Genomic DNA, 23,771 nt, shown 5'->3' on the forward strand with positions numbered 1-23,771 from the left:
GGCAGGTGTTTGGAAAGAGGGAGAGAGAAATAAGGTTTTCTTCTAGAACACTGAAGACTGGATTACGTTTGCCACCTCACCCTTCATTACAGGCTAAACCCCCATTACTCCTGGATAGACCTCCTCTCCTCAGGGTAAAAGGCCCACACCCAAAAGGGAACCCCCTCATTGGCCCTTCATCCCTCCATGATGTACCGGCCCTATCTTTCCTGCTGCCCCAGGCCCTTTCAAGACACCTCAGTTGACTCGTACGAGGGCTCCCACATTGAGGGGCCACTGTTGGAGAAATGGTCAACCTCCGATTCAGGTCCCCTTGCCTCTGGCTCAGAAGGGCAGGGGTGTCGAGGGGGCCCAAGCTTCACCCTGTCCATTTCCCCAGAGGAGCTCAGGGCTGAGGAGGTGATGTTGGGAGAGAGCAGCCTTTGGCTGCCCCTCACTCCCTCTCTGTTCCATTTCCTCCTTTTCCCCACCACCTCTCAAAGGCCATCCTTGGGAAAGGGTCCCGCACCTACTCCCTCACTGGTTTCTGTGGCTGAGAACAGTCTGAGGCCAGTCAGGGCCAGAGCCTTAGACTGGAAGGGCAAGGATTGAATGGAAGACTTTTAGACATTGCTGAGAGGCAGGGGAGGGTTTGTGGGGAAGGAGTCTGGGAAAGGGCTGGCTGGAAGATGGGGAAGAGAGGTGTGGGGTCCAAAGCCAGCCTCCCTGGGGCAGCTGCTCAGGCACTTTGCCTCTGTGGCATCTTAGAGGCATAGCTGGGGCTCCTGGAGTTGGCCGCGGTCAGAGGCTCAGCTGTAGCTTCACATTAAACCAAGCTCCTTCACTGTGGCTTCTCTGTCCCAGGGGCCACTGAGCCTACGCTTGGTCCTGTGGCAACTTGGGGCAGCAGCTCTTCCTCTCTTAGGACAGCAATGGCCAGTCCTTAATCAGCCGGCCCCAGCTCTGCCCAACAGAGCTGATGGTTTAATTGCCAGTACTTTGGCCAACCTCAGCGCCTCTGCTGTCTCCTCTCCCCAGTCCCTTCTCCCCAGTCCCTGGCAACAGCCAGCAGACCTCTCTTCTCTGGGCCCGAAGTGCTCGTCATTGGATCGCTAGGCGGTGACAAAGATGAGCAAATCACAGCCACACTCAGCAGCTCAGAGAAATCTGAAAAACCTAACATCGAGGCCAGAGTGAACACAGAGAATACCTGCCACCTGATAATCCTGTAATCCAGGCTAACTTGAGGCACACCTAGGATGGGGATAAAACAATAAAGGAAAAAAAAAGGACATGTTTACCTTAAAAGCCAAGATAATGGTTACCTCTGGGGGCAGGGAGGTAGAGTGATGTGGCAGTGTTCAGTTTCTTGGCCTAGGGGGCACATGTGTAAGTTTTTGCTCTATAAATATTTACGATTTATGTACATATATGCGTTATGCATGCTCTGTAGATGACTGGATAACTGGGCGTAAATAAATAAAATTGTATTCTCTGATTAATTCATGCCAAAGAGCATATTGAATTCCACAGGTCAGATATGGAGCTATATATAAAATAAAAGTGAAATGTTCCTGGAACTTTTGACTGTTCTCACAGCAGGGTTTTCAGATCCAGGCTGTGGGTCGTAGCCCCAGGGCTAGGCTGGAAAATGTCCTCCCCCAAGGCAGGCCTTAATGCGATCACAAGGGGGAGGCAAAGAGAGATTTGGCACATAGACTGAAAAGGACGCCATGTGAAGTCGGGCAGAGAGAGACTAGAAAATGCTGGCCTTGAAGGTTGGAGAGATGAAGCCACAGCCAAGGAGGGCTGGCAGCCACCAGAAGCTGGAAGGGACATGGGGATGGATTCTCCCTTAGAGTCTCCAGAGGGAGTGTGGCTGTGCTGACACCTTGATTAAGGCCCAGTGATGCTGACTTCAGATTTCTCACCTCCAGAAATGGGAGAGAATGTTTCTATTGTTTTAAGCAACTAGGTTTGAGGTACATTTTTATCATAATCTCAGGAAATTAATACAGTCCCAAGCGGCATGAATGGTGCGCTCTGGGACTGTAAAGGGGGCAGATGAGGGCAAACTGCCCAGGAACCAGCACAGAGAGAACTCCAGGGGCTGGAGAGCAGCGGGATGACTGACTCAGTGCGGGGATAGGTGTACCCAGGTGCTGATGTGACTAGGGGGTAAAAGACAGAGCCTGTGGGCCCTGGCTCCTCTGATCTGGCTCCTCAGGGACCATTAGGACCATGGAACCTGGTGCCTGCCCCCATGAGAGGGGGGCAACAGGGAGGAGCTGCATCCACCCGCATCTATATCTCACGAGCAGCCCTGCCATGGTTTGGGGGTGGGTCAAAGGCAAAGTCATAGCCAACAGATCCGAATCTCTACCATCCTCAGATGCCATGATCAGGCCCAGTGCATGTTCGAATCTGCCAGTGTCCTCTTCAAGGGAGGCCTCTAAGCTGAGGATGATGTATCGGGGGCATCACCCAGCAGTGGGTGCTAGGACTTTCCAACTGTCTGACCCTTCAAAGGCACCCGTCTCTGGAACTCAGCCGCCTTGCCTCTTCTCGAAGACTGCCATCACTCTTTCTCAGTCCTGAGACCTCCCTCCAAGCCTGATCAACTACAAGAGCCTCCCCACCAACTCCCCTGCCCATGAAGTCCCCAAAGATGATCCCTTTCCATCTTCAGAGCTTTACTGCCAAGCAGGCAGTGTGAGATCTAAGTGATAAAGAGATGAAAGGAAGATTCAAAACTTCCAAGCTTATCACAGCCCAGGCCACACCACTGGTGAAACAGCTCCCAGTTGCCTCCTGCAAGGACAACTGGAAAGCCCTTGGGCTCTGCCCTCTGCTTGTGTTCTCTTGAGCTCGGTCTCTTCTCGTCTTCTTTGCACGAAGTGTTAGTGGAAGCCACGGGGCCATCCAGTTGGGCAAACCCAGTGGAACTCCGAGAACCTGCTTTGCTTCCAGACCAAAGAATTTCCCAATTAATGGGGTCTCCGCTGGGCCTTGGAATAATTCCTTACAGGCACTTACTTCCCTCTAGAGAAAAGCCACATCTACTTGTCTAAAAATAGCCTTGACATCCAGTGGACACTAATTGCCTCAAATTCCACTGTTAGAGACTCATTCCTTGGATAAGCATTACCTTTTGAAGGCATCATTTTTTTCTAATGCCACATTAATTCACCAGCATCTCAGTGTGAATTAATTTACCAGAACAGTTTCCCCCAGAGTGGCAAGGTGAGAACTTGGGGACTTTAGCTGGGGAGTGGGGTTGAATAAATTGCTATTGAACTTGGCCTCTGGGCATAGCGCTTCACAACAGGGGCATTTTAGCAGGCAAACCTACACAATGTCTTCCGTGTGATACATGCACGTTTCTACCTCCATTCTGGTCACATAGCAGATCTTGGGAAAGGACTTCCAGTGGGTCTTACTCTCCGAGCCCCCAGGTCAAAATACTGACACCTATAACAAGGATTCCAAGACACGGGCCAAACCTCGGGCCACCTGCAAATGCAATAAAGCAAACTATGCATTGGGTAAGAGTCCTGAGCTTGCCAACTGGAGTAATAAAGAAATGATGGCTCCCCTCACAAAATAAGTCTTTATTCACAAAAATGAAATTCTTTAACTAACAAGGTGCCTTGAAGCATATACAATATGGTGTGACTTTAAAGCAACATTTTTGGAATTTATATACTACCAGAGAGGAGGTGTCAATCTCTCCCACCAGCAATTACGTCTGTGCGGCACGTCTATAAAATAAGGTGGAATGCAGGCATGGGATAATTAATCTGGGAAATTTCAGGAATTGGGGGTTGGGGTGGAGATTAGGGTCAAAGAACAGAGGTGGAGACTGTGAAACTGAAAATGCAAATGGACCACAGATGAAGGCAGAATTCTGACCCATCACCTCTGCAGCAACCGTCCCAGGAGGCCAGAGCACAGCCTCGCCAGCAGTGGGCGCACGATGGGCAGGACTTGGTCAATAACTGCCAGCTTCCCTGTATTGCCCCCACTTCCAACTCAGGACCAACCAGAGAAATTCAAATACGCTCCCCAGTCCAATCACATGAGATGCTCCGAATCTAGTTAGTTCTCCTTCAGCTTCACCACCGATGCTGCACTCAGAAGCTTTCCCAGGCTCCTGACGGCCTTTGGACTCTGCCCCACCGAGGGATGGTGCCTCACACCCTTGCTGTAAGCAAGCTGTCAAGAAACAGCCTCTGTTTGTTCTCTGTTGGCCTTCGTTTATTTCCACTGTTGCATGAGTTCAAATCTCAGCTCCCCTGCACTACCTGTGTGACCTTGGGAAAGTTACTTCACCTTTCTGAGTCTCTGGCAGCTTATTTGTAGAGAGCATACTACAGGGGGCGTTGTGAGTTATTATATGTTTAAAAAGCATTTACAACAGTGCCTAGCATGGAGTAGGTGCTCACTGAATGACAGTCATTATTATAATCACCATCATTCCTGTTGCTGGGGGGAGAATTCCAGGAGGAAACAGAAGCTGTACGAGAGAGCAGAAGTGCTAAGAAAGACAGGGAAAACTGTCCTCACCAGATGCCCCAGGCACGAGCTGCACAAGGTGAACAGAGCTCCCGCTCTCACGAACTCCTCTGTCCACGGGAAGGAACCTCTGCCCGGTCCCTGAGAGCTTCAGCGCCCTCATCCCCATCCCTACCGTCACCCTCGCCATTCTCACCTGCAACGCCAGGGTCAGGCACAGTGAGGACTCAGAGATGAAGCGTCTCTGGGTCCCGCCTTCCAGCCCGGGGAGGCAGCAGTGCAGCTCAGAGACAAGTGGCTTAGGGGGATGTTAGAAATCCTAGGCTTGGGCTCTGAATCGCTCCCCTGTGGTGTTAAGTCATCAGAGTCCAAGGACGGTTTGGGGGACAATGGCTGAACATAGGAAACCAGTCAAAACCCAGACTAAGTTGGGGATCCAATGAAAGGTGCAGACAGGAAGTACTCCAAGAGGTCCAGCTGCATCGCCATTACTGATAACCAGCATAAGAAGCAGTAGAATCTAATGCTTAAGCCTGGGGCCACCTGGGTGCAGCTCCCAGTGCCATAGCTTACCAGCTATGGGGCCTCGAACAGCATGTCTTCGTCCTGCTGTGCCTCAGTTTTCTTACCTATAAAATAGGGATGGTAATCATGGTCCTCATAACATTGCAGGGAGGACTAGATGTGTCAGTATATTCAGAGGGGTTAGGAAAAGGCCTGGCACCAAATAAGCCCACACTGGTTTTCGTGCTCCTGCTGCGGTTCCCTCAGGTGTGAGGCTTTGTGAGTTCCGGCATCTTCCCTGCCTGGTTGTACTCTGTCTCCAGTGTCTGCGACAGTGCCTGACAGATACCAGGTGTTCAATCGTTTTTTTTTTAACATTAAAAAAATTCTTTTAGCTTTTTTCCGCAATCATTTTGAACTTGCAGGCAAGTTGCAAAAATTGAACAGGGTTTCTGTGTTCCCTTCACCCGGCTTCCCCTAAAGTGAACAGGTTACAATACCACCGTGCAATGAATGACAGCAGGACATTCACAGTGTTGATACAATACAATACAGACCTTACAATAAACAGTTTTGAGTGATGGAAGGTATGAAGGAAAGGGGGAAGGAAGGAGGGAATGCTATGGGCTGAGGTGATCAAGAAAGGCTTCCTGGAGGAGGTAGATTTGAACTTAGCGCTTGAAACAGAGAGGTCTTGAGACAGAGTGGATGAAGGGCACTCCAGGAGGGAGGAGTCACGTGGACAATGGCATAGAGGCTGGGAGGCCTCAGGGTACGAGGGGAGAATGGGGAGAGCAGCCTGGTTGAAGCAGGATGGGGCTGGAGGGTGAAGGATTGGGTGTGGAGAGAGGGCTAAGGGCAGAGCCCCCCTTGTCCCCCTCCCACGATACCTGGCCTTCTTTTTGTCCAGCTGCACTTCCTCTGTGCTGCCATTGATGCCGTAGAGGGTCATAAAGATGTTGGAATCAGTGCCACCACCGACCACGTCACCCGTCCACACCGTCATTTCGTAGAGCACCTGCCACGAGAAGGACGTGGGTCCTGAGCCTTGGCCTCCATCACCAGCCCCCCCAGCCTGCCTCACCTTCACCCTCCAAGCTGCAATGCTCTGAAGAAAGCCCTCCCCCTAATCAACTGGATGTCCGGGGAGCAAGTGCCAGGTCTTATCACTGTCTTTGCCCTTGGCTGTGCTCAGTTCGGTGCTGGAGAGGAGCTCAGTTTCTCTCTCTCTTTATTCTTTTACACTTAAAGAAAAATTGAAGTATAGTCAGTTACTATGTGTCAATTTCTGGTGAACAGCATAATGTTTCAGTCAGACATAGACATACATATATTCATTTTCATGTTCTTTTTCATTATAGGTTACTACAAGATATTGAATATAATTCCTTGTGCCATACAGAAGAAACTTGTTGTTTATCTATTTTATATATAGTAGTTAAAATATTTGCAAATCTCGAACTCTTAATTTATCCCTTCCCACCCCCACCCCCCCAGTGACCAGAAATTTGTTTACTATGTCTATGAGTCTGAGTTCAGTGTCTGATCGAGGACACACATGCAATAAAAATACGACTGAAAGTCCCAGGATTCACCACTTTCTTTGTCCGTCGAATCCCAACCTAAGCCCACGTACTCCAGCAGCATGTGTTAGCCAGGCAGTGGCTTTGGGAGCCATCCAGAGAACCATTCAATCCCAGATCTGCCCCTCGCTAGCTGTTGAACCACGGCAGGTGCCCCATCGTCTCCAGCCACTGTTTCCTCCACAGTGAAACAGAGACAAACACTCTGCAGAGTTGTGAGAGCTTCAGACACTTGACTTGGTGCCTGGCACCGGGCCTGGCATCCAGGAGCAGCAATAATTACGGCTGACCAGCCCTCCTTCATGCCGCAGTCAGCACCCACCCTGCATGCTGGGGAGTGGAGCGTGCATCGGGGCTGATGTTCGAAGGCCCTCTGCCTCCATCCACTTGTGAAATGGGACAACTGCCTATTAAATGTGGTTTTCACTGTAGATTGGAATTTTGCTCCTTTGCCTGAGGTCTGCTCCAAAGAGGATGTATTCCCTTTGTCTCGGCCAGAGGGGGAGGGGGCAGCCTGCTCCCCCCGGGACGGTGCCCTCACTGAGGCCCCTGCCTTGGTTCTCCCTTCCACAGGCAGCCTCGTGGCAAGAGGGACCCTCTTCACCCCTGATCTGGGCTGTCTTCCGGTTCTGGTTTCTCACTCCATGGCGTCTCACCAGGTGTGCAAGGACTAGCAATTAGGTCTCAAGGGTTCAGGAGATGTTTGCACACACGGCCAGGGAGGTGCCTGGCTGACCGTCCCCTCTGCACATCCCCGGCCCTTTCCACCTCCTGTGTCTGCTGCACTGTGATATCACTCGTGCTGGGTCCCCACCACCCAGATGCCTTTGAACTCAGAACCCAAGTTATTCATGGCAGTGATCATGACCCCAACATTGCGGCTTTTCAAGCAGCACTTAGAATCTTCCCCATGACACTGCCAGGCTAGAAGCAGCATTCCTGGAGGGCATGTTTGCCGAGGGAGTGATGGAAGAGCACCTTGCTTTGCCAGGAAAATCCTCTTAGACCACCTAACAAGGCATTCGTGATGGGCACGGAGCTATTGGAAATGAAAGCAGAAATCTGATGCTTTTTTATCCAGCAGACATAAGAAACAGAATGATCAAAATGAGTGCCCGAGACCCCGTGGAGACTGGCACCTCAAGGCTCGTCTCTCCAGACTCCTGTGTTCTCTGTGTCCACCTTTCTCTCCTTTACACAGACATCTCTTTTTGTGTCATAGGCGTGTTTCCAGAAAGAGACACATTAACAGGGCTTTTGTAGTGCCGGTGTGATATCAGACGTCCTGGGGAGGTGGTCAGTCCAAAGAACCCTATGGTTCTTTGTAAAGTAACAGACCTGTGTTCTTTTGTAACATGAATAACTGCGGTATGGGTCTGAATTTCCACAGACTAAAGAGCTCAGGGGGAGATGCTGATACACCGAGTGGGGTGTGCATGTGCGCTGGGTGGGGGGCGTGAACACACGCCCATGTGCATGCAGGGAACCGGGTCAGGACAGGGGTCGCTGGATGAATGGTGGCCACCCACACTGACCGTCTGGCCACAGGTGGAGATGGCTGAGGAAGGGAGGGGCATCCATGCTGTGGAAAGTTCTGCTCTCTAGCTCTCAAGCAGGGAGGGGCAGGCATCCACGCTCCCGCCTGGCAAGATTTTCAGAGCCCGTATCTCAGCCCGTCCTTTGTTTCCACATACAATACAGGCAGGTCACCTCAGGTTCAGGGTTATTTCTTCTCACCTTTGTGGGACAGCTTCTGACCTAAGTCCAGCAGCACACTGGTTTGGATTTAGGAACAGAGATGAGGGCAGGGGCCTTCTGTGGACCCCACAGCGTTTCAGAGAGAAAGAGAGGCCTGCAAGGTGATGTGACACAGAGGCCCTGGGCCACCAGCTGGCCACGTGTCCTTGGGCCCCAGCATCCAGGCATCCTGCCTCCTGTCTGGCACCAACCTGTGAGTTTATACAACTTGTCCCAGGCCATTTGGCCAGTTAGAGGTGGAGCCAGAACAGGGGCACAGAGCTCCTGCCTTCCAGCCTCTTCCACTTAAGGGGGATCTTGTGCAGACAGCACTCTCTGCACTATGAGACCCAGAGGCTCTCAGCATCCCAAATGCCATCTGTCCTCATCACCAGCCGACTGGTGTCGATGGAGCATCCTTTGGAGAATAATGACTGCACGTCTATGTAGAGCCTGCAAAGCTTTTCACGGACTGTTCATGATCTCGTTTGTTCTCACCAAGATTTTATATGCAACAGGATAGGGAAGCATTATTTCCATGTGCTCTATGGGAAGACCAAGGCCCAGAGAGGCCAGATGACTTGCCCAAGGTCACACAGCAGCAGATAAGAAAAGACGCTAGTCTCCTGGCTCCTAGCAAAGTGAGTCTGGCTGGTATACTGAGCTGCAGCCCTCACCAACGCCCCAGTGATGAGTCTCCTGCCTCTCTCACCACCATCTCCCCTGCTGCTCGCCCACCCCAACCTGCACTGCCCTTTGCCATGCAGCGCACACACACAGGCGCCCTCCATACCTTCACCCCGATGTTCACCACCATGGCGTCCAGGAGGTCGAAGACACGGGAGGTGACGCCATCTCCGCGGTCCTTGGCGAGCCAGCAGTTGCAGTGCAATGTGTACTTGGTTCCCTGGGTGGGCACAGCCAGACACAGCTCCTCCACCAGCCAGCAGCTCTCGGGGGAGGCCCCGTCATGGCCCAGCTAGAGCGGACACACCAGGGCCGTGAGGATGTGGGCACTGCTGGGAAAGAAGCCCTGCTCAGCGTCCCTCCCTCAGTGTTTCCTTCTCATGTTCTGCGCACTCACTCTCTCATGAAGGTGAAGAGATTTTGCAGATATAATTTTTAACGTCTTTTTTTAAGTTCATTTATTTATTTTTAAGTGGAGGTACTGGGGATTGAACCCAGGACCTCGTGCATGCTAAGCATGCGCTCTACCACTGAGCCATACTTCCCTCCCTGTGGATATAATTAAGGTCTCTAGTCAGATGACTTTGAGTTAATTAAAAGATTATTCTAGGTAAGCCTGGCCTAATTAGGTGAACCCTTTAAAAGACGATCTAGATGTCAGAGATGAGATTCGAAACGGAGGAGATCCTCTCTGAATGGCTTTGAAGAACCAGACTGCCATGTGTTGGGGAAGGTCACATGGCAGGGAAAGCAGGCAGCCTCTGGACCTGGAGGCCTTGGTCCTACAACCACAGGACATGGATTCCCCCAACAACCACTGAGCTTGGGACAGGACCCCATGCCTCAGATGAGACTCCAGCCCTGGCAGCAACTTGATTTCAGCCCAGTGAGACCTCGAGAAGAGGACTTGGCTAACCCTCGCCTGGCCTCCCGACTCAGGACACTGTGAGATAAGATACTTATGTAGTCTCATGTCACTAAGCAGTCATTTGTTACACAGCGATAGAAGACTAATACACAAGGGGCCCCCACTGGATGGGGGTAAAATGGACCCAGAGGGGCAGGTGACTCATCCAAGGTCATCCAGCTTGTTAAAGGCAGAGGCCAGGAGTTCTTCCTCTGCTGCCTGCGCTGAGCAGGGGTCAGGTCGGGCCCCCCTGCCCTCCCCCCACGTCCTGGTCAGCTCCTTCCTTCCCTCGGGATGGTCACTGTCCCGAGACCCTGGGGCCCAGCACCTCTATTTTCTTGATGATGCCCACATCCAAGCCCGCGACGTAGAACTCCTCCACGGAGCCACAGCTGAAGCCCCTCTTCCCTCGGGGAAAGTCCAGCCAGATGCGGTTACTGCGCTTATCCTCCTCCCCGATGAGTAGAATGAAGGCCCGGCTGTCGGTAGCTGCGTCCTTGTGCTTCCCCGTGGTGACTGACACATAGTAGGGAATAACTGCAAGAGATCAAGGGTACCCCACCTCAAGAAGGGCCAGGTGGACCAGGGCGGGTGCGTAGACTTGGAAATGACCTCTGGAGGCACTGATCGCAGCTCCCTGCCTCCGAGACAAAGTGCAAGAGAGCTTTCAGACTGGCAAGCTATGGTTGGCGTCTACCCTCCAAGGAGGGAGGGAGTTAATAACTCCCAAGTGAAAATTAAAGAGAGCAGAACTGCTACATCTAAAAGCCCATGGGGGAGGGTACAGCTCAGTGGTATAGCATGTGCTTAGCATGCACAAGGTCCTGGGTTCAATCCCCAGTAGCTCCGTCAAAAATAAATAAATAAGCCTAATTACCAACCCCCCCAAATAAATAAAGGTTTTTTTAAAAAGTAAAAAAACATAAGTAAAAACCCTGTGGACCAATTATCTTAGTTGTACCTAGCACTCCCATGTAAAGCAGGGTAAGGGTAATAACCTCTACCCAAGTACAGGGGTTAGATGCCTGGAAAGCTTACCGTGGTCAGCAAAAATGGGGTTGGCAAAAGCAAGGTCTCATGGAAAGTGGGAACTTAGGGAAGAACAATAAAATAGTATTATATATGTAACATGGTGAATGGAAGTTCTAGAAGGCATTCATTTCTAAAATAAACCAGGTAAATCAGCATTAAAAACTTGCTTGGGTAATACATCATAGAGCTAGGGGTAGTCATGATATGTCAGATGTCGGGAAAATTTCCCTTGAAAGGGTCTGACTCAACTGGGAGGAGCACCTTTCTGCCCTTTATCCTTCCATTCATTCTGCTTGGAATGTGGATGTGATGTCTGGAGCTCCAGCAGTCATCTTGGAACCATGGACAACCTTTAGGATGGAAGCCATTTGTAAGATTGCCAGAGTGATCAGGTTGAAAGAGCCTAGATCCCCGACTTCACTGGAGCTGCTGTATGGGTCCTAACTGCTTCTCTTTGAACTTTTATGAGAAAAGAAAAATCCCTCATTTGTTTAAGCCACTATCTTTAGGTCTCTGTTACTTGCAGTTACTAACTGAAACCCTTGGAATTTGAAACCCTTCTCTTGGCTCATCTTCCTGAACAGCTTGGGAGCTACTGCCCTAGTGTAGTGGGTATTAGGTTATATAATCTGTAGCCCTTTGATAAGTTTCCAGACTAGAACTTCTTGGCTGGAATTACCCGCATTGTTTTCTACTAATGGCCTCATTTCATCTTTACAAGGAGAGTACCAGCAGCCCTTCCACAATTGATCATGGTGCTCAATTAAGGAGAAGCACTTTCTTGTGGGTCCTGTCTAAGCAGGTAGAGTATGAAAAGATTGGCACTCTCTGCTCAAACCCACAGACCCACCATGTTGTCTCCTGGAGAAAACTATTATGGTTGATGTGCACTTATATCTAAGAGAACTAAACAGAAAAGCAGTGGACTTAATTGTTCTAATCCATGAACATGGGATATCTTTCCATTTCTTTGTATTATCAAGTTTATAGTTTTCAGAGTATAGGTTTTCAAGTGATTATCAGGCTCACTCACACATGCCACTGTGGGATGTGGCAGTGCCATGAACTGGTCAGATGCCCAGACCTGGGCTGGGGCCAGATCATCTGAGTTCAGCTTATGGCTCTGACACTGACTAGCTGTGTGATCTTGGACAAGTTACTCAGCATCTCTGTGCCTTGGTTTCCTCCACCATAAAACAAGTTTGCCGAATTTAAACCTGGCAACAACTCAGGCAATTAAAAGTCATGGACTATTTCTTTACCATAGTCCTCCTGACTTCCTTTTCCTCTCTATAAAAAGAATTCTCCCTCCCTCGCTGTGCAGGGACTTGCATGAAGTTTCCATGGGTGCAAACCTCAAATTGCAATTCTCTACTGATCCCGAATAAACCCATTTTTCCTGGAGAAATAACTGGCAGTCTGTTTCAGGTCAACATCTCTCACCCCACAGGGTTGTCATGGGGATGGAAACAGGCAATAGGTGTGAAAAGTGTGTAAATTACAGAGCATTAAATGTAAGTCAAGTGATGGTGAGGTGAACACATGGCTGTCCAAGAACAGCTTAAACACATTTCCCTGCGCCCATGCCTCCTCTGATGAGCTCGCTGCTGGGCTTACCCGGGCCCTCCTGAACGTAGTCAGCCATGGGCCCCGTCACGGTGGCGACGTCGATGTCCGCCATCTTGGAGCTCAGCGTGATTTCCCAGAAGTCGGCGGGGCTGCTGCAGTTGCTGCTCCGGTCCCCGGTGTACTCCTGTCGGGAAGGGCACACCCAGGCCCATGTCACCCCTGGCACCCTGTGTTCCACGGAGCCACCCAGGTATGAGGATGACAGCGGGTCATGGCGGAACCAAGCGCCCGGCTGCCTTTCACGCACCTTCTCATAGAAGAGCCTCTCGAGCCGCCCGTCCTCCTTCTTCAGGGACAGCCAGCGCCCACACAGGAACAGGAACTCATCCTCGTTGGTGTCGTTCCAGATCTCCACCTTCTCCACGTACCAGTCGGCGCACCACTTGGTGTTGTCGTGGCGGAGCTTGATCTTGTAGATGACGCCCAGGTCGGCAGCCTCAATGATGAAGGTGTCGGCCTGGGGAGCCCGGACGTGGAGACTGGGGAGGGGGTGCTCCCCACCCCCACCCACTCCAACCCCATCCATCCAGGGTCATCCACCCCCTCAACTGTTGTGTTGAACACAGCTTCCTAGCTGGGAGTGGGGAGCCCCCCCGGCCCAAACCCCCTAACAGAGAGATACTGGTGTTCCAAGGCCTCACAACGGCTCCAGTTTGCAGTCCAGCTCCTCTTGGGGTAACCTCTGTGAGTGTTTGGAAGATGGACCCTGCCGAGTGCTGTGAATGGGGGTGAACAAGCAAGGGTGCTCCGCCCAGTCCTGGTACCTGGACATCCTAAGTTATGCTGAGTATTGGCATGAGTTCAGGCGGGAGGCTGGAGGGTAAGAGCCATGAAGAGGTGAAGTCTTTCTGAATAATGAGAGGGGTCTGGGAATTCCCAGGGGGAAGCTGGCAGTGGGAGGAGCCGGGCCGCAGGAGAGCAGGCAGAGAGGAGCGGGGCTGTGGTGGAGGCAAGGCTGGGGACAGCGCAGGGGACAACACCTGGACTGTGGGTTCATGAAGGTTTTGGTGTGGGGTGTGACATAAGGCCCTCCTCTGTGTCCCTGATTATATCTTTAGTGAAGTGACCCTTGAGTACTTGCATTGTTTCAGGATTGCTTAGTGAGATACGGAGCTCCAGGCCTTGGGGGAAGTGGGTCAAAACCCAGGTTGAATGCAGCAGGCAGGAGCCTAGGGAGGCAGAGGAGGGACAGGTGACCCTGAGTGACACTCACTTTCCCTCCAAAAGATATGCTAAGTCACTATGCTGAGTGCTAGGAACCCAGGGAGGACAGGATGCTCTCTGCCGTTCCTTGGAACAGCGCAGGTGGTGGGAGCAGCCACCTGCCTGGGGACTAGAGGCAGGGCTCGTGAGACATGCCAGGTGGCAGCATTAAGCTGAAGGCTGGGGGCTGGGCCTTCCAGGCAGCCGTGGCAGGTCAGGCTGCCGGCTGAGGAAACCGCAGGTGAATGGCATGATGCTGACGGCAGGTGTGGACCTGCGAGGCCTTGGGGCGCCAGCGAGTGGCTGAGTCCATTAAAGCAAAAAAAAGCACACCCTATTACATGGCAATTCCACTTTGCATCTGGGGGTAACCTTCATATGTGCACAAGGATGTGTGCTGAGGATAATTTTACAGTGGAAAATTGGGACTCACCTAGGTGCCCAGTGCTTGGGGAATGGCAAATAACTGTGGCAATGCTGCGTACGGAATATCACAAAGAACAAGCCAGCAACCTGTACTTGACTCTCCTGACAGAGGATTTTGAAAGTATCCCATCGTCTGCAAGCTGAGGAAGTAATCATATAAGGTGATGCCTTTTATGTGAAAAGTTAAAACCACAGAGCAGCACTGTGTATTTCCTCTGGGCATATGTGCATGGATGCAGAGAAGAGGCTCAGAAAGACTTGGAGACAGAAAAGAGTGGGGGGCATTGGAAACTGGGGCCCAGGGGTCTGCAGGGGATAGTCCTGCGCAGGCTGGCCAGGCAGGCAGTGAAGGATCGTGAATCCCATGAAGGGCTCAGGCCAAATCTGGGATCGGTGGGGATCCCTGATGTGTTGGAGAGAGAGAGTGAGTCCACCACCTTTGGAGAGATTAATTGGGGAAGCCTGGAGGGTGGATTGGATTTCAAGGGACTGGAGAAGGGAAACCAGGCTGGTTCAATAAACAAGGTGAGATAAGAAAGGGCTGAGTGGTGGCGGAGCTGATGGAGATGATTCGAGGGTTATTCAGAAGAGAGACTCTCCAATACCTGCTGATTGCTTGGATACGGGTGTTGGAGGGTGATGCTGACAGGGAGAGGGGTATTGAGGGCGACTCCTGGATTCTGGAGCAGATGGTTAGAGAAGTGAAAGCTTTTAGACGCTTAGCAGTGAACTTAAAGTCCTACATCATCAGCAACTGAGCAGGAAGTAGCTCCATCTCCCAGGAAGGGATGGAAAACTGAAGGCAAGGAGAAGAAAGCGACAGGGCACAGTGGGGCAAAGACTTTCCTGATGTCACAATTGCTAAAAGAGAAAAAAAATCTGAATCTGAGCACAGAGGAGCATGGATTGCATCAGCTTCATTTATACTTTCATTCATTTACTCACTCAACAAATATTTATTGTGCCTACTCTGTGCCAGGCTCTGCGGATTTAGCCACGAACAAATGTCCGCCTATCAGCTGTGTGGCGCACACTGCCGTCTGATAGTGCATTTTCCAGGTACTGTGACAAAGGCAGAGGAAAGGTGGGCTCTTCCAAGCCTCAGCGACAGCCGGCACTAACAAGGAGCTAACTACATGCCAGGCATGGTTCTAGGCACTTCATAGGTTTAAATTCAGTGAACTTACTTTATGGCGGAGGAAACCGAGGCACAGAGATGCTGAGTAACTTGTCCAAAATCACACAGCTAGTCAGTGTCAGAGCCAGGAGCTGAACTCAGATGGTCTGGCCCCAGCCCAGGTCTGGGCATCTGACCAGCGCATGGCAGTGCCACGTCCCACAGGGGCGTGTGTGAGTGAGCCTGATAATCACGTCCCTACTTTAGGATCAGGGACACCACATGAGTCTCTTGACCTCTTTGGAATTCTATTTCTCCAAAATGAACAGACCTCCTATTAGGTACCTTACAAGTGTGGCAAATAATTGTATCTTGTGTGTGTGTGTGTGTGTGTGTGTGTGTGTGTGTGTGTGTGTTGTTAATTATTTCTCCCTGATACAAAGTGCTCTTATATCTCTTGTCCAGTTTTTCAGTCTGGGGGTCTCAGTAGCAATCACATTACTATCCACACTGCAGAAGCCGTAAACCAAAGCTGAAGGTAAACTGGATGATGGAGCAAAGGCAGCCCTGGGGCCTGACTCTCGTGGGACCTCGTGGCCAGGCTGAGACTCCTTCCAGGTGGCCTGGCTCATAGGGTCACCCGCCCGCTGCAGACCCGTGTAGATGACATCTGCTTTCTTTATCTCAGAGCTATTTCCTTCCTCATCAAATGGTAGATGTCTTGACACTAAGGGGTCATGCCCAGCAGAGGCTCAGGCTTAAGGAGACCCCTGATAAACACCTGCTGGTTGGTGCAGAATCCCCACGTGCGCACGGCCACGGGCAAGCCCACAGGCTGGGTTAGGAGCCAGTCACCTTGCTCTGATCCCCATGGACACAGCGCTGCCTGTGGGGGGTCTCTGGCAGATTTAGGTGACCAGAGAGGAGGCAGGGAGGCTGAGGAGTGGTGAAGCGGGGACGGCAGAGGGGCCCGGGGGAGAAGATCTGGCAGGGAGAGGGAGGCCAAACTGGCGGGAAGGGAAGTTTGGACGGATACCTTCCTTTTTGTAAAACTAGTTAGGTCAAAGCTGGCAGGGCCTTGGACACCAGCCAGTTGTGTGGTTTTCAAGGCTTTTTGTAGCCACAGAGCTCCCTTGCTTCACAGAAGGCTTGCCTGACACCCCAATACACAGGCCAGGCCAAAGTGGGCCCACGTGGGAGGAGTGGGGTGCCTGTCTGGCGCCCCCACCCCTCTGTGGCTCCTGTGGACCCTGTGCTGCCCGGGGCTCTGCACAACATAGTTTAGCTGATTCACATCAGGCTCTTTATTTCACAGCTAAGGAAACTGAGGCCAGAGAGGCTCAGTCATATAAGAAATGGACGGCAGAATCTGGCCTCCCAACCCCCGTCTCAAGCCTCTGTTGCTGCAGCCCCTACGTGCTCTGTGCTCCTGACCGGCCCGCAGTGAGCTGGACTCTCCAAACACAACCCAGATCCATACAGCCAGCAACCCGGGGCTCAGACGGCCTCCTGCTTGCTCAGGCCCCAGCCCCACCTCACATGCAGGACCCAGCGCTCGTGCACAGGCTGCATGAGGCAAATGCCCACATGAGGGTGCATGAAATCTCACAAAGTTCCCAGACAGCCTGGGGGGACCAGAAAGGCTGGTCCTGGGATGATAGGACCCAGAGGAGGCGCGGGGTAACTTGGTGGCCCCGCCTACCGTTCCTTTCTCGAACTTGTTGGTGCGGTTCTCTGACTTGCTGAGGTATCGCTCCCCGGTGTCCCCGAGGTCCCCGTAGATGGTGATGTAGACCCTGGCGTCTGTCCCTGCCCCAGGAACATTTCCTGTGAAGATCTGCACCGAGTACAGCACAACTGGGCGGGCAGTGGGACAGACAGCAGACAGAAGGACAGACAAAGGGAAGAAGGGGTGGCACCATTTAGGTTTGGGGAACTGGATTTGTGGGAGGTATGAAGCTTGCGGCTCAGTCTTCGAGGAGAACTTAGGGTTCTCCTTTTGTCCACTCGATTACGAGCATTCTGCTACAAGTCTGAGTGGATTCATCATTGGGAAGTTGGCCCATCTGATCTGGACACAGGTGGCCTTGAAGAGACCCAAGGGAGGGAGACTTTTCCAGCCTCCCTCAAACCATCCACCCCTCCAGCCGCCTACAGCATCCAGGGCTGGGGGGAGACTCAGGAAACTGTCACACGTGCACACCGTGGTCACTCAATCCACCTGCCATGCCACACTAACAAGAATCTGCCTTCCCATTTGAGGGTGGCAGGCCTCAACGCCAGATCCTTCTGAACGGTTTATGGAAAAAAATCAAATATTTCTGAAACACTAGCTTCCCCTCGGTGTCCATTTCCTTATTTTCATTTATTTGTCAACCCGCCACCATCCAGCGCCTGCCCCCAGGGAAACCCCTCTCACCAAAGCCAGCGCCACTCTCTCTTTTGTCTCCCATGGCCTTTGGAAAGGGCTCAATAAATACTGATGGGACAGTTGTTAACAATTAGTAAGGAAAATTAAAACGAACATGGGCATGTTTTTGTTTTGCTGCTGTGGACGCATCAGGAAAGAGTAAAGTAGCTTCGTCCTCAGCCTCCAGCCCAGGGGGAAAGGCAAGTCTCTGCTTTTAGGAAACTTAAGAAGTCTTCGTCCCCTCTCCATATTCCTTTGTCCTGGGAGCTTTGGAGTTTCAGGTGAGGAAGAGGGGCCTTCGCTGCATTGCCCGCAAGGGGAGGGATCAACGCTGTGGCTTGGAGGTAAAAGGTGGAAGTGGCCCAAATAGGAGGAAGCCCCGGTTCCCCAGCCTGGGAGCAGTTTCCCCAGCCAGCTCCAGAACCCCTCCCTCACCTGCACACAGAAACCCAGTAAGGAGACGGCTGCCTGGCTTATCAGGGGACTTGAAGCAAGGAGGCCTCAAGGCTGAAGAGAGGGTCATTTGACAAAGCCAGGGTCCATGGAGAAGCGTTTCTGGCCACCCAGAGAAGTGGCATCTGCTTGTCGGCAGACAGCAAGCAGCAGCAGCGCCACCATGTGGCAGGAGGCCACAGGTGTAGCTGGTACCCACCCTGGACTAGAGCCTCAGGATTCTCATAGGACCCTAGAAAAGGAGACCCTCCTTCCCTGCAATGAGGGAGATGGGCTTCCTTACCAAACCCTTGCAAGCGGGCTCAGGACCATGTATGATTAAATTTAGGAGAGTAAGGTGATGTAAGCTGTTCATACCCAAGGGTATGGAACACATTCATGCCCACAACATGGTGCTTATTATTTGCCTCCTTTTCTGTTGAATTCCATGGCATTATTCTCTCTTGCTCTCTTTCTGCCTCTCTGGACACTTCCTGAGCCACTGAACAGGTTCCTAATGGTCTGCCCACCCCTGGATGCCGCCATCTCCGGGTTCCATCCACTTCCCGCCACAGCTCTCATCCTGGGTGCCGACCTCTTTGTGTTCCCCGAGGCTGTGTCTCCAACCCAGTTCCCTCCTGTGCCCTGGATCCACACCTGCATCACTGAGGGGACATGTCCACCTTGACTAAGACACAGGTCACAGACTCACATCCAAATCTGAACTCTGTCCCCTCTTCACCCCCTTTTGCATCCTCCCCATCTCAGTCACCCCACTCAGTGCTCTGCTGCCCCAACCTCCTTGGTGTACCATGAGAGCCGCTCTCACCCGCCTGTCCCCTCCAGGGCAGGAACCAGCCAAAGGCACAGTGCACCCCCTCCCACCTCACTCAGCTCAGTGCAGAATCCAGCCAGCATTTCACCTGTGCGTTAATAATGAAAATCTCTTTGTTATCTAAAAGAGTCAACATTACCCAAGCCTATCTGGCTAATACCGGTGCAAAGTAATATTAGGAATCTTGTCACAGTTTGTACACCACAGGGGACTGTTCTCATCCTCCTCATCTTGTCTCCCCATCCATTTCCTGGCTGTGCATTCAGCCCTGCTCCACACCTGGGCGGGACCTTTTCCAGGAGCCCTTATCCCAGGGTGGGGTGCTGTGTCACCAGGGTTGTGATTAAATGGCCTTCCCGCTCCTCTTCGCCCACCGCCACCACTCTCTCCAATTCCGTGGGAATTAGGGAAACTTACTCAGCTTCTGGGAGCTGAGCAATGCGGTTGTTCAGTCAAATCCAGCTATTTCTGGATCCTCCTCCCTCCCCGTCCCACCAAGGCCACCCAGCTCTCAGTGGAAAGACGGTTCCCTAGAAACGCCACCGAGCACAGAGTGGTCTGTGGTGTGTGACTAACACAGAGCAGTCAGTGCACTGCTGGGATGACTTTCCCGGGCGTCCTCTGGGATCCAAGCAGAAAAGAGAATTACCCCCCAGATTCAACAGCAAAGCAAATTTGGAGAAAGGGAGATGGGCAGGGAAAGGCACATTTCTGAGGCAATCTTTTTTTTTTAAATCTCTAAGCAAGTGGCAATTCAGATGAAAGGAAATGTGAGAGCTATGGCGGGGGCTTAACTAAGGCTGAAGACGGAGCCGGGAGCGATAAATCCCACCCGACAGGAGACGGGAAAACAGGGGCTCGTCAGATGGGTTAGAAGAGACAACCAGAAAATGGTGGTTCAGAAGCAAAGGAATGAGGGCAAGAAGTGTGGTCAGGCTGGTGCAGATACTGCAAAATAAACCTCGTCAGTGAGGAACGGGCAAGGGGAACTGGCACAGACAGAAGAGAAACCCGTGACCTTGGCCGCGGAAGCTGCAGCCAGCCCCTGAGAACAAATACACCTCAGTTCCAGTTACATGTAAGTCCAGGATGCCTTTTGATTCACTCCCAGTTGGGACAGCTGGATCCAGCAAGAGCAGAGAGGACCAGGCCCTGCAGATTAGTAGCCAAATTAACCAAACAAAGGGAGAGAACAAGGGCCGGTGTAGGCCAGGCACAGGAGAGCACATATTTGGATGTATGATCAATCGTCAGACCAGGAAAGGATCTGAGCGCAAACCTCAGAGTGAGATAAATGGGACATTGCAGAATAGCCCTGCCGTTTATTAGCTGAGTGAACTTCAGCAGGTTATGTAACTTCTGTGAGCCTCAGTTGCCCTCTCTACGGAGTGAAAATAATAATAAACTCGGCCCCTGGGTGCAAAGGCTCCACCCTGCACAGGGCAGGTGCCCCGCAAGCTGCTGCTGACGGAGAGGAAGGCGATTGCACCACACTTACTGTCCAGAGGCTCCTCCACTTCCTTGTAGACTTGCCGTAAGGACCCGTCTTTCATGTACTTCTCAGTGAAGATGTCGTAAGGGACCAGTTCTCGAATGGTCTTCTTGTCATCCTCCGAGGTGGCAAGCCAGCGATCACAAGGGAAGGTCAAGGTCTCCGTGCCCTGGAGGGAGGAGGAAAGAGGCAGCTGAGCCCTTAATGTGGACACTGCCAACTTCACTCGCTCATCACCATGTCAACATTCACAGGGACCAAGGGCAAGGGTGATGGAGCCCCACTGACAGTGCAAAAGCCACAGGGGAGCCCTCCCAACCCTGCCCCGATTCTGGCAGACCCAGTCTTACTTAAAGGACTTCCCCACCCCATCAACGGTAGGCTCATGAAGGTGGAGCTCCCCAGGTCACTTAAAAATAGATACACAAACCCCATCCCGGAGACACAGACTCAGCAGGCGAGGGGAGGAGGCTCTGTATTTTTAAATTGCTCCCAACTCACACATACCACGGCCGTAACTGAGAGCTGCCTCCCAGGTTTAGAATCCTGTGGTTTTGGACTGTTTTCCTAAGTCATTTGGGTGTATTTCTTTCTCAGAGTTGCCCTTGAGTCACAGGAAGGGCACTCATTAGTAGCATGGCCTTGGGGGTGGGGAGCAGAGACATGGGATTCCCAACCCTCCTCTGTCTCTGGATTTGTGCCCAGGAGTGGGATTGCTGGATCATACTGGTAAGTCTATTTTCAGTTTTTAAAGGAACCCCAAGGCTGTCCGCCATAGTAGCTGCACCAAATTACATTCCCACCAACAGTGTAGGAGGGTTCCCTTAATTTTTTTAATGATGCTCATTCTGACTGGTGTGAGGTCATACATACTTCACTGTAGTTTTGATTTGCATTTCTCTAATAATTAGCAATATTGAGCATCTTTTCATGTGCCTGTTGGCCATCTGGATTTCTTCTTTGGAGAAATGTCTAGTTAGGTCTTCTACCCATTTTTTGATTGGGTTGCTTGCTTGTTTTTTTTTTTTTTTTTTTTTGATATTAAGCTCTATAAGCTGTTTGTACAGTTTGGAAACTAGTCCCTCATCACAGACCCTCCTCCTTGATCCATAAACCATGTTCTAAAAGATCCTGCCTTGGTCCTGAGTTAGTTTCTGCACTCTGAGTGAACAGGGTACATTTTCCTTAGATGATTTTTATCTCAACATTTATAAGGCGGCAAGTTCTTATAAGGAATCTGCTGTGAATCCCTTCTAGAAAGGGGCAAAAGAAACAGCAGGACAGATCAGTCAGAAACTCACATCTTTATCTGGGAGGAGCCTGCGGATGTCCACGTGGGAGCAGTGCCACCCAGGATTTATGCCTGTATTGTTATGGCCAATCCGAATTTTTTCAATGATTTCTCCCACGTCTTCTAACTTTGGAAAGGAGAAAAAACACCAGATGTCGGCTGAAGGGTCCAGGAAAGCGCACCCTCAGCAAAACCCTGCCTCCCCAGGGCATCCACCCTTGAGTCTCTTTGAATTTCCTGGGGCCACTTTCTCCCAGTAAGTCCCTCCTGTCCAGTCAAGCCAGCCCCGCTCTACCCTACGCATGCCACACTCATACCTCCCTCCCTTTCTCCCCACTTAAAATCAGCCTAGATTTCAGAATTCAGTTTAATCAGCCTCAGGGAGACTATCTCGCCTTTTCAGGGTGGAGTCCAGCTCCCTGTCTTTTACCACTTACCATGAAGTAGCTGCTTGAGAACTGGCTTGGGTATCAGAAGATGAGTCCTGGTACCACCCATGCCCTGTCTTGCCAGCCTGCCCTTCTCCTTGGCCCCTAAGAACCCCCTCCATCTCCAGCCACTCCTTTTCTGTATCAGTCAAATTCCAGTCCCTCAACCTTGCCATTCTCTTGCCACAGGGCCTTTGCATATGCTCTCTCTGCCCCTTCTCTTTCCTCTTCTTTGCCTAAACCAGTGTTTGCTCAACCTCATGGTTCAGGTTTCAGGCTCAAAGATCACTGCTTCAGGGAACCCCCTTGACCACCTTGAGAAAGTTAAATCTCTTTCTGGTAGCTCCGGCAGCATCATACAGTCCCCTTCCCCAGCACTCCTCACAGTCAGAAGTGTGCGTTTACTTGTGAGGTACTTTCTCCTCCACCACTGAAAGCCACAAGGGCAGGCACCACATCTGTTTTTGCTCACCACTGTATCCCCAAAGCCCAGAACAGAGCCTGTGATCCAGGTAGTCAGTTGGCAGAAAGGATGAAAGAATAAGTGTTTCCTCATCTGTTAAATGGATGTGACAAGGTCAGCTGGGTTCTCTCACACCCAGGGTTGAACCTTAACCACCATGGTGTCTGTGAAAGTCAGTCCTCTTGCATGAAAATGCTGATACGTCAGTGCCAAAGTGAGTCCCTGAAATTCAGGAGCTGTCACCTCTTGTCTCTCTTGCCTGAAGCCTATGGGCACAAGGCACAGGGGAGGGACTCAGCAAGGAATGACCGATCCCCTGATCCTTCCCTCGGAGCCCTCTAAGGAAACGGTGAGGTGGACAGACACAAGGCAAGGCGTCCACTCAGCTGGGACCTGCCACCATGGCTCTCTGCCGGGCTGTCCTCCGTCATCCCACCAGGTCCCACTCCAGGGCCTCTGGGAGCCTCTGGGGCCTCTCCCAGTGAGTTCTCCTGTGTCATGTTCTCCTCTGAAATGGTGCTGGCGTTCCGGTTCACACTCTGCTCATCCCTATGGGGATCCAGGCAATGACAGACAGGAAACAGATGAGGAAGTCAGGGCAAAGGGAAAAGAGGGCAGGGAAATACGGTAATAGCTAGGTGCCCTGGCTCATGGGTGGTCCATGGAATGCATGTCTTGAGGTTCACTTTGACTTTGGGGGCGAAGAGGGGTGTGCAGACTTGAGTTCCCTGGCAGCTCCTCTGCACGGCTACCTGCCCGGCCTGCTCCATCAAGTTCTCAGTACTGCAAGGAGAAGGCACAGCCAGCTCCGGGTGGATACAGGCCCCTGATGAGTGACTGGCGTCTGAACAATTGATTGAGTCGTTCATGAAATGTGAAGCCGCTATAACCCTAGACAAAGGTGACCTGGGAACGAACTGGAACAGCTCCCCCAGTGCTTTCCTCTCTCCCCACAGACCACCCACACTCAGCAGCCAAGGGGGGCCCATTAGCACTGCTTGAGGAACCTCCCCTGCTCCCATCCACATCCTCGTCATTCCCAGTGGCAGCCCTACTAGCCTGTGTGATCTAGGCCATCACTTGAACTTCCAGGCCTCAACT

At 51.7% G+C, this 23,771-nt stretch overlaps 1 protein-coding gene across 1 annotated transcript in view; it reads right to left on the minus strand.

Moving 5' to 3' along the window:
* LOXHD1 (lipoxygenase homology domains 1) overlaps nucleotides 1–23,771 on the minus strand; it is a 152,647-nt gene that overhangs the window by 26,045 nt on the left and 102,831 nt on the right. The window contains 8 exon segments of the mRNA XM_032470447.1: nucleotides 5,889–6,016; nucleotides 9,112–9,297; nucleotides 10,241–10,449; nucleotides 12,562–12,697; nucleotides 12,821–13,030; nucleotides 17,022–17,176; nucleotides 20,495–20,657; nucleotides 21,790–21,906. Of these exon segments, the coding sequence (XP_032326338.1) occupies nucleotides 5,889–6,016; nucleotides 9,112–9,297; nucleotides 10,241–10,449; nucleotides 12,562–12,697; nucleotides 12,821–13,030; nucleotides 17,022–17,176; nucleotides 20,495–20,657; nucleotides 21,790–21,906 (1,304 nt within the window).

This window comes from Camelus ferus, chromosome 30 (genome assembly GCF_009834535.1).
Source record: "Camelus ferus isolate YT-003-E chromosome 30, BCGSAC_Cfer_1.0, whole genome shotgun sequence".
In the NCBI taxonomy this organism is placed as follows: Eukaryota; Metazoa; Chordata; class Mammalia; order Artiodactyla; family Camelidae; genus Camelus; species Camelus ferus.